The sequence below is a fragment of the Hydra vulgaris genome, chromosome 07 (genome assembly GCF_038396675.1).
Source record: "Hydra vulgaris chromosome 07, alternate assembly HydraT2T_AEP".
Classification (NCBI taxonomy): domain Eukaryota; kingdom Metazoa; phylum Cnidaria; class Hydrozoa; order Anthoathecata; family Hydridae; genus Hydra; species Hydra vulgaris.
In genome coordinates this window covers 20,198,925-20,214,853 of record NC_088926.1, presented here as the reverse complement: position 1 = coordinate 20,214,853, position 15,929 = coordinate 20,198,925, and the positions used below count along the sequence as shown (strand labels likewise).

Below are 15,929 nucleotides of genomic sequence, written 5' to 3'. Positions count from 1 at the left end.
CTTTTCAAAAAGGATTCAAAGGCACGGTAAATTCGTTAAGTTCCTTCAAGTTTTTAACAAAAAAAGAAATTTTTAAAATATAAGAAATGTTTTTGGTTAATCATACTTTGAATAATTTCTCATAAATCTGTTTTTGTTTTATTTCTACTTTTGTTGGTTGCTTATCAATTTTATTAGCGAATTACGCGTTTTATTACGATATTTTATTGAAATTTTATTACGCATTAACATATTACGATATTTTTTTGAAATCTTGTTATAGGGGCTCTATGAAAAGATTGCGATAACGTACTGTCATCCTCATCTTCTTTGAGCCCCTATCTGTTTTACTTATTTTATTTATTGAAATTTTATATTACGAAGTTGTAAAATCTTATATTATATTAAAACAGAGAAAGAAAAAAAAAAAAAAAAAAAAAAAAAAAAAAAAAAAAAAAAAAAAATTACTTTTTTTTTAATATAGCCCTTAAAGATAAAATGTTATCTAACTTTTTTTTTTTCGACTAACCCCCTCCCTCTCCTTGTCACAAAATTAAAGTAGCAAAGCAAAATCATTAAATTAAGAACGTAAAATTTAAGTGTAGAATTTTAAATTCTGGGTTTAAATAAGTAAATAAAACATTTTTAAAAAATTATAATAAATAGCATAATAACATGTAAGTTATTATGCTATTTATTATAATTTTGATATTATTTTTTTTTGTGATTCTTATGTTTTTAAACATTAGAATTTTAGTTCCGTGCACATTTAAGCAAGAATATATAATAACCTAAATAACTAAATAAATATATAATAACTAAGTTAAATAGACTTGCTCATGCTTTTTTTAATAGCATTGCATCTATTTCCGTTCTGTAGCTAGCCAAATTTAAACGCAAAAATTGAACTGTCTCAGTATTTTATTTCAAAGAAACAGTAAGTGAAGCCATGCCTCGTCCACGTGGAATTTTGTGGCAGCAAATATCAAATATGAAGATAATGTTATCCCTGGGTCAAGTACTGATTCATCAACCATTAATCAGTGATATGGAATGTTAATCAGTTCAAGTTAAAACTAAACATTTACATACTGAAAACAGTTCTATGATTTTTTTGTGAAAAAATATGATAAATAAATATTTTTAAAAAAAAACTAATTCCTTTCCAAATTTTTAAAAGAAAAATGCACTTGAAGTCTTGTAATTTAGAAAACAATTTCAAGACTTAATTTTTGGTCTTGAAAAGTCTTGTCAAGTCTTGATTTTCTTGAAATTATTTTTATGCAAAAAGACCACTTTGAAAACGTATTGATATGTCTTGAAACATTTCAAGACTATAATGGAATTGTCTTGGTATTGGTATTGAAATAAATTTTTTACGAGACGCAGACCCTTACTGTACAGTTAGAAAGGCGCATGATTTTTTCTTTTGTCACATATTTTGTACAAAAAAAAAATTCATGTTTTTTTTGCTTTTTGTTTTGTACTTTTATATAGTAAAAGTTATTCCCAGGGGTTTTAAAGTTTTTTTTTGTCTTCGTATTGTACTCTTTTTAATTACTTGAAGTTAATGTTTATTTTAGTACAGGACCTCAAAAACCACATGGTTTAAATCGTTTACAACTTTTTAAAAATTTGTTGAAATTTTTCCATCTTTTAGATGAATTTGTTGTAACAAATTTAACTTCATGTAGTACTTTGTTTGCAAACTTTTTTTTATGGAAATACCCAAAACATTACAAAAACCACATAACTCCAAAAACCTTGTTGTTTTAGTTTGAAAGAATCGCTATCGACATTTCTATAGCTTTTAATAAAGTTTAGAATGCTGGTTTTTTTCATAAACTTACCGTGTATCAGGTTACATCATTAATATTATTAAATCTTTTCTTACCAATCGTAATATAAGTTGTCCTCCATTGACAGCACTCTCCTTCATTTCCTGTAACTTCAGGAGTTTCTCGTGGTTCTATCCTTAGCCTTATACTTTTTTTAATTTACATTAAGGATCTCCTAGAAATTCTCACATCTAAGGTGGTATGTTTCGCTGATGATACTATCATTTGTTCTGATAATACTACCATTTATTTATTTATTATTATTTTTTTCGTCAATATAAAATTTTTTACAAAATTTGTTAACGTAACAAATCGATTGGAGCTAGCAGAAGGCGATGGTCTCATCATCTTGCCCTGTTAATTTTAATTATATTTTACAATTAGTATCAATTAAATATAAAATAAACACAAATTGTAAGATATTTAAATATATACAAATATAAGAACTCGTATAAGTAAAATAGCCAAGTAAATGTATCTTTATAAATATAAATACAATTAAATGCATTTTTATAAATATAACCATAAACACTTCGAGATTTTGTGTAAATGGAAAAAAAATTTCAAGACGTGTAAAAGTTTTTTAAAAATAAGACATTTTTCAGTAATGTTGAGGTCAAGTAACTGTTGTTTAACAACACATTTAAAATGTTGAAAAGAGTTTATCGTTTTAATCTCATTTGTGAGAAATGAGTTCCACAATTGTGGTCCTCTTCTAGATATTGAGAATTTGGATTGTCTCGAAGACATTTTCGGAATATAGTAGTTCTGCTTAGAATGTTTTGTTTCGTACTTATGATCAATAAGTTGGAAGTAATTATGGAATATTTTTGGGATCAAAATATTTTTTACTTTGAACATAACTGAAGGATCTATAGATGTTTTGTTCATAAATATTAAGAACTCTCAGTTCTTTCATTATTTGTTTAGCATTAACATATCCATTTGTGAAAATGTGGCATGCTTGCTTTTGTTTTTTATAGACTAAGGCTAGTTTTGATTGGTAAGTACTTGCCCAGGCAACATTAAAGTAGCTAATGTAGCTATAAACAAATGCAAAGTATAAACTTTTTAGACATTCTTTATTTAAAATATATTTAGTTTAATGTATAATCCCAATGCTTTTAGATATTTTATTTTCTAACAACTTGATATGCTCTTTCCAGCTAATACGTTCATCTAAAATGACTCCTAGAAACTTCACAGAAAATGCTCTTTTTAATTTTGTTTTGTCAACAAAAATATCTGGAAGTTTTAATGTGTCTGACTTTGATGGTTTTGTGAAAAGAATGTATTTGCTTTTTTCAATGTTCAAGGAAAGTTTGTTGGCCTTAAACCAATCGCTTAGCTCTTCAAGCCCCTGATTTACTGTGTTAAAAATAGTTTTAATATTTGAGTGAGTGTAGAAAGCTTGGGTGTCATCTGCAAAAAGAGTAAAATTCAGTATACGAGATGATAAAAATATGTCGTTAATATAGACAAGAAAAAGCAAAGGACCTAGATTAGATCCCTGGGGAACGCCACAAGTAATGGTTTCAAGGGAAGTGTAAGTTTTATTGTAATATAAAGCTTGTTTCCGAGTGTTAAGATAGCATCTAAACCATTTTAGATTTTTATTTTTTATACCATAATTACTAAGTTTGTATAGAAGGATCTTGTGATCCACTGTATCAAACGCCTTTAACAAATTGATAAGTACTCCAAGTGTGTATTGATTTTTGTCAAACCCATTCAAAATTTCGTTAACTAACTTTATTACTGCATTTTCATTTGAATGGTCTTTTTTAAATCCGTATTGGTTATTAAAAAAGATATTGTTATTTTGGAGGTATGAAAAGTCTGTTGTACATTATGCGCTCTAGTACTTTTGAGACGCATGAAAGTATGGAGATAGACCTATAGTTTGATAAAGTAGAGTTATCTCCGCTTTTATATATCGAAACTACGCGTGCTAATTTTAAGTGTTCAGGAAAAACTCCACTTCTTAATGAAAGATTAAAGATATACAATAAGGGATACTAAATAATATCATAAACTTCTTTAACCACCTGAGAGCTTATACCATCAAGGCCCGGACTCTTTTTTAGTTGTGTTGTTTTAAATGCGTTTCGAAGCTCATCAGAAGATAAGTCAAACTCGTCCATTACAAAGTCCACTTCTTTTAAATATGATTTAAATATTTTTTTACTTTGAGTTATTTTATTAGCTAGTGTGTTTCCAATGTTTGTAAAATAATTGTTAAAACTTTCAGTAATCTTTTTTTGATCATTAATAGCAATGCTTTTGTTATCGATATTTAAATATCCAGGTAATATCCTGCCAAACCATATATGGTTTGGCAGGATATTTATTGTTACCAATATTATTTTGTAAAAGATTTGAATAATAATTTTTTTTAGCTTGTTTCTTAAGTTTTTCAAAAAGGTTTTTATAACTTTTGTATTTTTTTTCATTTTTGAAAGTAATTATTTTAAAATATTTTTCGTAGAGTTTTTGTTTTTTCTTGGAAGGTTTGATGAGGCCTTGTGAAATCCATAGACTTTGTAAGTTTTTGAGCTTGATTATTTTTTCTTGTTTTGGAAATGCTTTTTTATAAGCATTACTGAACTCACAGATAAAATGTTCATAAGCTTTATTTGCGTCTTTGTAGTTGATAAGTTGTTAGCGAGTTTAATAGCGATAAGTGACCGCGAAAAATTTTAATACTATTTTTATTTATTTCCCTTTTTTTATATATATTATTTTGTTTAATATCCCGTCAGATTTTTCTTTGCATATTGAATTAGAAGTAAAAAAGTTGAAAAATGGAAAATGATCACTTACATCGGTTTTTATGATTCCACTTTGAGTGTTATTTTTTGAAAAATTAATAGTAAAGATATTGTCTATGAGTGTTTTAGTTTGATGAGTAACACGAGTTGGTTTGTTAATTAATGGTAATATACTATGTTGATAAAGAATATTTATAAAGCGTTTAACTTTATTATCAGTTTATATGTCTAAAAGGTTTATATTGAAGTCCCACATTAAGTATAGTTTTTTATTTCTTACCGTTTCTAAATACTGTTCTAAATATTTTTCAAACAATTTTATATTACCACTATCTGTTGTGGTCTATAAATTGCGGTTAAAAAAACGTTTTGTACTTTTTTTCTTATTATTAATCAGTTCTAAGGTTAATGACTCATATTCATCACTACGAAGGCTAAGATTTTCTGCTTTTTTAAATTGCATTGTATCGTGGATATAAAAACATATACCGCCGCCCATTCCTTTACCTCTGGTTTGATGAATTGATTTCTACCCTGTCAATTCAAGATTCGAATTATTGGAATCTTCATCTTGACACATGTATATATATATCTATATATATATATATATATATATATATATATATATATATATATATATATATATATATATATATATATATATATATATATATATATCTATATATCTATATATATATATATCTATATATCTATATATATATATATATATATATATATATATATATATATATATATATATATATATATATATATATATATATATATATATATATATATATATATATATATTAGTAGAAAATCACTTAACAAAAGTTTTTTCCATTTAACACTGTGTTTCATCAACAAAGATTCATCAGAAATGAATGATCAAATTAATACAACTTCAATTTATACCAAAAATTAATTTACAGGAAGTTGCATATGTCTTAACTACTGTAAATTTTCATACATTTGTGGAATTTGCTGACACTACTATAAAAAGAATTCTTTAGAAATGATTACTTATGCTATTTCTTTTAAATGTTTTTTTAAAAAGGGTAATTAATGTAAATATTATTTGAACTCATTTATTTTTATAGTTTTTTAGGAGAAACTTATTTTCGTGCCTACATTTAGAAATTAATTCCGATCTTTTGTTTAATAAGCATTCTTGATTTGCATGTGTAATTATTTCAAATTTTTCTTATAGGCATAGTATGCATTTTTTGGAAATATTGTTATATGCAGGCGCTGTTTTAAGGATAGACCAATTCAGTATAAAATCACCAATATTTTTTTCTTTTAATTCCCATATATATTTTGACAGCATGGTGTCTTTTAAATACTTTTTATTCTTGAAGATTGCTTATGATTGGCAAAACGTTTTTTCCATTCACCCTCTGTTATGCCAATATATTGTTTATCAGGTACATTCTTAGAGGAAACAACACATTTATATACCACATTTTTTGATAAACAACTTCCACTCATTGGACAATTGATTTTTTGTTTACAATTACAATTTTCTGTAGTTTTTTCATTTAGGATTTCTTTTTTGTTTAACAAAGCCTTATTGTGACCTTTTATAATTCTTTCCATATTTTTTGTGCAACTGTAGCTAACTTTAATTGTATTTCGATTAAAAATTTTATGTAATTTATTAGATCGCGGGAAATGCTTATCGACCAATTTTAAAAACACTTTTCCTATGTTAGTAGAAACATTTTTGCTATATGGGAGGTTGAACCAAATTACATTTCTAGTTCTATTTCGTTTTTTTGTGTTCTTTTTTTCAGGGTCAAATTTTAGTTCAAAATTTTCAAAACCACTTTTTTTTAGGGCATCTTCAAATATTCGTTTAGAGGAATTGAATACATTTTCATTTGAGGAGTTTTGGTTTAGTCTGTTATTAATTGAAATCGGGATTTATTTTAGAACTTGGGGTGGATGGTTATAGTTAATGTTAATATATAATAGTTCATCGTTTGGTTTTTTGAAAGACTTATATGAATTTTCAGAGAGGTTAAATGTGACATCAAGAAAATTCACAATTTTTAAATTCATGTTTATTTCGATTTGAAAGCCAATATTTTAAAAAATTTTTATAATATCTTTTCTAATTTTGTCGAGCTGTGGAGCAGATTTTCTACGCATTACTATTAAACCATCGTCGCGATAAAGGCCTAAATCTTTTATACTGATTATTTTACTTAACAAATCTAAAATATATAGTCCAACAAATTCACAAATTTCTGCTCCGTCATAAACGCCCATTGTTACATCAAGGCAGTCATGTATGTTTTTCTTTTTCCAAGTTTACTTATTAAAATAAAGTAAGGTATTTCTACAATGTTTTATTGTACGGATTGTGTCATCAGGAATAACTGTGTGGCTTTTTGCAAATTCAATAGTCTTATCTAAAATATCTGCAGTTATTGAGGGGTAAAAATCATTAATGTCAAATTGACACGCAATTAATGAATCAATATCTTCAATGCTGATACAAGAAATTTCACCTTCATTGGTCATATGTTTTGATCGTATGTGTCTTTTGAGACCTCCTTTAGATTTATATGACTTTGAACATTGAAGACAAACCTGATTTAATTGGTCAGAAATCTAAAGAAAAGTAACATAATACTCATTACATAAGAAAGTAATTTAACATAAGTAATTTTAACACACTTGATCAGTTTAAAACTGTAAAAAAACAAGATTTAAATTTGATTTTGTTATATGATTTTTACCTCTGAACCCGTGTCTTCAATTTTTATTTTAATTTCTTCAAATTCATCGCTATTTAAGAAATGAACTAAAATATTTAGAACATTTTATTGATAGTAACTTAAGGCGTTGCCATTTAAATATTTGTTTTGCAACTACATTGATCACGTGACTTTTTTCAAAAACTCGGAAAACAAAAGAATAAAACAATAGCTTCCAGACCACGGTATATTTCTATAGACTATGATTTAATAAACGATTGCGGAAGCTATAAAAAATTTTTATGTTTGATAGTTAAGTTTTAATCGTTTTTCATAAGCATTTCATATTTTTTTGATTTGTCTATAAAAACGTAGGAGCAGTAGAGCCGCATGTATAGAAAATGAATTCTAATGAGTGCATTTTCAAAAAAAAATGTGGATTATGTATGGGCTGCGCATGTGCGCAGTTAGTCAACGCAAGTAATATAAAAATAACTCTAAAGAAAGAGAGTGAAAAAGAAAATATTGGACGTGAAAGTGTTAAAAGAAAAAGAACTGCAAATGAAAAAACAGAAGTCAAACGTAAGAATTATATTTACAAAAAACAAAAAAGGAAAATCGGACTAGGCAATTTGAGTGAAGACGTTTTAATAATTATATTTAAACACGTTTCTGCTTTTGGACTTATAAATACAAGTAAAACTTGTTGGTTTTTTCATCGTGTTTGCTATACAGAACTTCTTTGGCAACATCGTTGTAAGGTAGTAGAGTTATTATTTATTATGCATTCAATTTTAATTTAAAATTAAGTAATAGATTATTCTACATTTTCTAATATAAAATTACAACTATTTGACTTTCTCCCGCTCCTCTTTTGTTTTTACTATTGATTATGATAGAACATATTACGCTGATTCAGTAAGAAACGTAGGTTTGAGATTTTAAGAAAAGTACCGTAACTTTGGGTAACTTTGCGCAAAAAGTTGAAATTTTTTGCTTTGTGTTTCTAAAAATTGGCTTAAAAAATCTCTAATATTTATAAAAACTTGCCAAAAATTTTCTTTGGACTATTCAAAAACTGTTATTATTAGAATTTATTTTTTTAACCATTTAAGAAGGATTTTTTATGGGTTGTCTAAATTATGTCCTAAGTTAACCGGGGTTTTGGATAACTTTGCACAGCCTTATAAAGTTTGAAAAAAACTTTACCGTTTATATGAATTTTGCTATTTAAACTCTTTTTATTATACTGTTTAAAGGAAATTTTAACGAGAGTTTAATGACAAATAAAAATTTAAAAGAATAAAATCAGATTTACTATTGTTTTGGTTAATAAAAAGTTTAATATGATAAAAGAAACATAGCCACTTTAAAAACTAAAAACACAAAATTTCTTTTAATGTATATCTTTAAAATAAATATATATCTTTAAAATAAAAGCTAAATAAACAAACTACAAAAGAAATGAAGGTCTAATAGAGGTACTTTGTAAAGTTCTCTAGTTTAGGTTACTTTTTAAGGCTTCTTAATGTGAAACAAATATTGTCCCATTCATAAAAATTTTCTTGTGTGTCAGAGAAGCATTTAATATTTTTACCATTGGCTTCACATAAGCACTGTTTTTCTTGGCATTTATAATTTGTCCAGGAAAATGTTCACATGTCACAAATTTTCTGAGCTTGATTTCTCATTCTTATTATTTTTGTTTACAAGTTTATTTTTAATGCTACTCAATGATTTTGAACTAGAACTGTGACCATGGCACTCTTTCGGATTTTCTTCAGATTGAACTTTTGACTTTGTGCACTTCGTGTTTTTATTCAACTTTTTTTTCTTTGCAAGCTTTGAACCAATATCAAAACTGTTACTAAACTTTTGTAAATCTTCTGTACCAACATATTTCCCTGCAGTAACAGAAAGCTTTTTTTTTCGTTGTTTAGTTTCTGAAGACTGCAAAGATTTATATTTTTCTTGTAAAAAAATCTTAAAGCTGTCTTCTAAAAATTCTTTATCGTACAATTCTCTCTCTCTAAATTGTGTGAGAAGTTGATTGACATTTACTGGATGAATACCACACTTTCGAAAACCTGATTTTAAGTTGTTAGCCTGATTTGGTTCTATAGCAATCAATAACTTTTTTAAGAGTTCTGGAAAATGTTGTTTTTCAAGAGATGTTTTTGTGCAGCCAGCAGGAGAATCTTTGTACTCTGTAATAATTCTACATCAATCTGTTTTTAAAGGTTTAAAGAAAGCCACATCTAGAGGTTAAGATATATATGCGTGCTATTAGGTAGCAGGCAAACAAATAGTATTTCATTTTTTTCACAGGCATTAATTACTTTTGGAGACATATGAGAGGATAAGTTATTGCCTAACAAAACTTTAACTCCTAATTTTTTTTTAAAGAAGGTAAAACATAGAAAAAAACCACTTTTCAAAAGCTGCTCCATTAAACCAACCACTTTTAGTGTTAAAGTATCTGACTCCTTTAGGACCTCCTTCACACCAAGTTGACCACAGATTTACAGCTTTATAAACTACAAACGGTGGTAGAACTTCACCTGCAGCATTACCTGATATCATAATAAAAATACTTGTCTTAGAAGTGTTTCTTATATTTGCTGGGTATTTATTACCTCTTATTACCAAGCACTTTTTTGAACCTGGATCATCACTCAAATTTGTTTCATCGTAATTATATATGTTGCTTGGAGGTACATTTTGTACAGTTTTTGATAATTGCTGAATATAATAAATCTTTAAATTTTCTTCATTAACCATTGCTCAAGATTTTTTTAAGACACAAATTTACTTGTAAGTTGTGGATGTCTTTGTAAAAATGAGTTAACTAAATCAGGCCCAGGAAAGATTTTAAACTTTTTTACTTTTTTTTCTGAACTAATTAGATAATTATTCATAATATGACGTAAATCTTCCTTACCAATTGAAAATCCAAAATCACTAAATTGAATAGTACACTTCACAAAAGCAGCCTCCTCGAATTCGGAAAAGAAGTATGGCTTACCAGGTTTTAAGTTGTGTTTTTTCTTTTAATTTGTAACAAGTCCTTCTTCGACTGATGGTATATTTAGCAGCAGCTTGCTTTTGTGTCAGCTTTTTACATTTTATCTCTTCAAGAGATTTGGATAGGTCATTATTTGTATAGTCTTTATATTTTCTGGTTTTGTAACAACTTGACATCTGGAAAAAACATGAGTGTTATTTAGGAATAAGCAAAAAATGTTAATAAAAACAATAAAAATATATGTAATAACTATGCTTATATATAAAATTTACTTCAAGTTTTAAAAAGTATTGTTTTTAGATGATTAAAGATAGTTGTGATTATTTTGCACATTGTGCAAAGTTATCCCAGTTTAGTCCGAAATAGTAATTTATTTACAAAATTTAGTCTTTTTTCTTCACCTATACTGACAGTCGCATTAAAACATAAAATAATTCAAATTAATATTATGATGAGCATGTTTTGCTGTTTACTTACCTTAGGGTCTAATTCTGATCTGCTTTACAGATAAAAGTTGCAAGAGATTATGCGTAGAAAGAAAACTCGTTAAAATGACTTTTTTACACTATTTTTGTATTGAAACTAGAATAAACAGCTGACTTCAAAAGTGCTTAGCAGTTATAGTTATAATTTTTAACTGCTAGAGAATAAAATATCGTTGACTTTAGTTGTGCAATGTTACCCACGGTTGTGCAAAGTTACCCAAAATTACGGTACTCTAGTTTGATATCAAAGTTTAAAAAATTACTCTAAAAACGAGACAATACACCATATTTTTACAAATATTCTTTAATACTGTTTTGATTTAGAAATCACTCATTAGACATTTTTTCGCTTTTTTTGTCGTCAAAACTAATTTTAGTAATGTAGAAAAGTAAATTTAGTGATGTAGAAAAGTAATGTAGAATTTGGAAGGTTTTACAAATTTCCTGAAAAATAAAATTCTTTCGTAAGGATATTGATTACAAGGAATTAACTTTTTTCGTACCTAGTTAGAAAAAAAAATTAAATATCATCGATGTTCATTTTTCAATTAATCAATCCGAATAGTATTTCGCGACGTAAGAAAATAATTCTAACGTCGCGATATCCCAAGTTAAATTTCAAAATAAAGCTTTTTTAAAACCTTCAAAGTAAGCGCTATATATATATATATATATATATATATATATATATATATAGCGCTTACTTTGAAGGTTTTAAAAAAGCTTTATTTTGAAATTTAACTTGGGATATCGCGACGTTAGAATTATATATATATATATATATATATATATATATAAATATATATATATATATATATATAATATATATATATATATAAATATATATATATATATATATATATATATATATATATATATATATATATATATATATATATATATATATATATATATATATATATTTATTATATATATATATATATATATATATATATATATATATATATATATATATATATATATATATATATATATATATATATATACTAATTATTTTTATATCAGATTGACTTCAATCTTGAAACAAAATGGGTCAACTCAACTTATTTGTATCTATATGAAATGTTTTTCAAGGCTAACGTTATGCGCAACTTCACAGCTAATTTTCAATTAATTTTACCTTATAAACGAATGAAATCGATTATTGTTTGGTACTTGATTAATCCAGATGCTCCTTTTATTGACGTTCTATGGTGTACGGAAAAAGAAGCAATCTTAACATGGAAAGTCACAGAAAAAGACTTAATAGAAATCTACTCTGAAAAAAAAGGCAAATATTTTTTTTTTAATGCCTAAATTATTAATTAGTACCTTTTTATTACAATTCTTGAAATATGTTGATGAGTTTTGATTTAAAATTTTCAGATAATTTTGATATTAAAATAGATGTTTTGATCTTCGATATAATTTCACTATAAAATATACTTTGGATAAAATTTTAAATTAAAGATTTTTTAGAACTCCATAAGTGTTTTTGAACTTCATTGAAATGACTTTTACTATTTTTTATCATTTAAAGGTCATTTTTTAAAACGTCGACAGAGTAAACATTCGATAAAAAGACTTTAATGATTAAAACGAATAATTGAATGAGGGCTCTGAATATTCTGTACTTTTTTAAAATATTGGCTCTAAACCCTAGAGTTTTTTATTGAAACTTTTATCCATTCTATCATATTTCAAACATAAATGCTTTTACTTTATTAAAAGTGCACTTTGCCGATGACATTTGATTTTAGCTCACTCGCTTGAACTAAGATCTAATGTTGTATATAAATTTAATTATGTTGTTTATAATATTATCTATTAAAAAAAAAAACTACCGGACATTTAAGATGATAGCCTGAAAACCTGAAGTTACTTAAAATTTAAGATGATAGCTAAACACCTGAAGTTATTAAAAGCATGCCACAGCACTATGCATGCTCAAGAAAAAGTCTATAACTACTGACTTTTTGTTTTGCTTATGTAAAATTTAAAAGTTTAATTTGTAAGAGAGTCGAGCGTAGGAACCACTAATTGTTTAAAATTTATTTCTTACTTTTACCAAAATATTTGAAAAAACAGTCAGCTTTTTATAAGTCAAAAATCTTTTTAGTTCGAACAATTTATCTTTGTCCATAAATTTGAATTAGAGGGGTTGTAGTGTATTGCTTTTAGTAATGCAAAAAATAATACAATAATTCCAGTAAACACAGATTGGTTCAGAATTGGTCAAAATTGGTCGAAAAATGGATAAAACGTTTAGCAACCTATTATTGACTAAAAATCGACGAATTTATATACGACGACGTTTGTATATACGTTTACAAAACGTCGATCTAACGTTTAGAACATCGACTTACATTAGCCAATATTGTAAACCTTTAATCGACCTTAATTAAACGTAAACATTTATAGATTTAAAACCTACGCTTAAAATCTTTTAACATATACGTTTATTAAGCGTCGATCAAACGTTTACAATATTGATTAATATAAGTCGTTATTCTAAACGTTTGAACGACATTGAATAAACGTTTATTATATTTTAATATAGTAATATAGCCATTGGTCAGACTACTCACATAACAGCAAGTTTAAAGAGACATAACTAAAACGAAATAAAAAACTTATTAAAAACTTATTTTTTATAGGCTAAATAATTAAATTAGACTTAAATGCTTTTTCAAGATTCACAACTGAAAGCAAAACGACTGATAAATAAATAATAAACGTCGGGTGCGCCAATTTAAATCATGGAAGTTAAAAAACTCTTATCGCAACAATCTACCTTCCTAAATGCCAACAAATCAATCGACTCCGATGTTTTAGAAATTATTAACACATTGACATTGACACAGTTAAAAAATATGAGTTACTAATTTTTTAATGTCAAAAATAAACATCGACGGTACAGGAAATTTCGGAAACTTCCATTTAAAGTTTTTTTTTTTTTAAATCCAATTGTGATTTATGAATGTACGCTTAAAATGCTAACTATTTTACCCTAGTTTTTTGCGGTTACAAATCAGGTTACAAAATCAGACAATCAGGAAACGATTGTAGAAGATGATGTTGCACAAGCAGGTGCAAGATGAACAAGCGGTAGACGGTATTCTAGGAAGATTTTTGATAATGCATAAACCAGAGAAAACATTGATCCAAAATATTTGTTTATGAATTTTATTAATTTTATAAGTAATCTTTGACTTAATCTTAATGTAAACTTTAATTAAATTTAAAAAATATTTGATAGAAATCGTTACTATAAAATTTCCACTGCAAAAAGCTTGGTTAATCAATTTTCTCAAATTATCGAAACATAAACAAGTATAGTGCACAAACATTTATTCTCTAAATCCCCACTATATGAAAACGTTTAATATAAGTTTATAACTTTATGTATAGTTTTATAAAATAAAAGTATAGTATAAGTAGTATAGTATAAAAGTTTATAAACATATTATAATAGTTATAAAAAATATAAAAAATAAGACCAGACCTTTTATAACTATATCTTATTTATAAATTTCAAGACCTATATAGCTCTTATTACTTATATAAAGTTAAAAAGTTATAACATAATTTCAATTTATATCAGTTTTAAAGCTTAAATAAATTGAAATTACGTTAACTAAATCAAAAAAACTATTAGACAAGATCTAAAAGTTTAATATACGTTTACTTAGACTAAATCTAAACGCTTTATATACGTTAACTAGACTAGATTTAGACAAAATCTAAACGCTTTATATACGTATAATAATCCTATAATAGACGTCTAAAATACGTTTAAATATAAACGTTCTATAAACGTTTTTTCTAAACGTTAATCTGGATTTTATTCTCAACGGATAATAGACCAAATCAGAACGTTTTGTCGAAACGTTGTTTTGACGTTTAATAAAAGTATATGTGTTTACTGGGATAATAAATAAATAAAGAGACAAGTTTAAAAGATTATATTAATATATTTTTACTGAAGTTTTCATTAAATTGCAAAACCTTTTAAAACTTTTATTTATGTTTTTTTTAAAAAAAAGCTAGAATAAATGTTTTTTTTTTTTTTAGTAGAGAATCTTTTTTTTTAGTTACTATCAATGAAACAATTTGTTATTCGTGGAATAGCATGTATGAACTTTCATTAAAAAAACATGGCGGAGTTGTTGAATTCCAAAAACATGTTCTTAAACGATGTTATCGTAATCGTAAAGTTGTAGAGAAACAATACAAGTTATTTGTGGATGAATATGGAGGATTTTCTAAACGTGAATTTATAGCTAACAAGCTTCAAGAATTTTATAGTTAAATTATCGGCCACTCTAGTTCTCTTTTTTAATTCTTTTATTTATTATGGCTATATCTTTCTATTTAATTTAAAGAGATTTTTCTTATAGTAAACAATTTTATTTTACTTGAATATTAGTTTGTTTTACTTTCGCTATTAAATTTATATACAGGCCCGCACAGAGACTTTGTTGTGCCCAGGGTCAATTTTTGTTCGGTGCCCCAAACTTTGTTATTTTGGGTATATAGAATTAAGCATAAACTTCACTGTTTATTGTCCGTATGTTTACTATCACATTACAATTTAATGAAAATAATAATTATTTTTGTATTAACTATCGCTGCACATAAACACTGTATATTTGGTTATATATGATAAAACGAAAACAATTTAAAATGAATGGAATTATATATTTCATCAATAAATTGTTATTTAAGAAAACTAGTCAGATCACACTAATTTCACTTTGCGGGCTTTCTTCTTTACGAACTAAAGATGACATATTCTAACTATAAAGCCTTACCAAGGTCGTTTTCAATTGAAATTACCATAAGGTTAGTAAGCTTTCAAAAAAAATTTTGATAAACTTAAAGATTTTTTATTTAGTGTTAAAATTAATTTTAAATTTGTTTGTCTCACCGACAGAGCCGTCCCAAAAAGGTTTCATATAGGAAGGGGGGGGGTGCCGTATGTGCTTTTTGCAATTAGAGACACTAAAAAAAAAATGATTCTTGGTATATTACATTTGCCAACTATACTTCAATACTTGCCAACTGAAATGCTAAAATGTTCAAATGTGCTAACTCAAATGCATATATAACAGCTTTGGGAGGGT

General features: G+C 26.2%; 1 protein-coding gene across 1 annotated transcript; it reads left to right on the top strand.

Moving 5' to 3' along the window:
* Positions 1-7,637: 7,637 nt before the first annotated feature.
* On the top strand, positions 7,638-15,264 carry LOC136082122 (uncharacterized). Its single transcript, XM_065800685.1, has 3 exons — positions 7,638-8,054; positions 11,830-12,094; positions 14,898-15,264. The coding sequence occupies exons 1-3, from the start codon at positions 7,695-7,697 to the stop codon at positions 15,113-15,115; spliced, it is 843 nt and encodes a 280-aa protein (XP_065656757.1). The 5' UTR covers positions 7,638-7,694; the 3' UTR covers positions 15,116-15,264.
* The last annotated feature ends 665 nt before the right edge of the window (positions 15,265-15,929 follow it).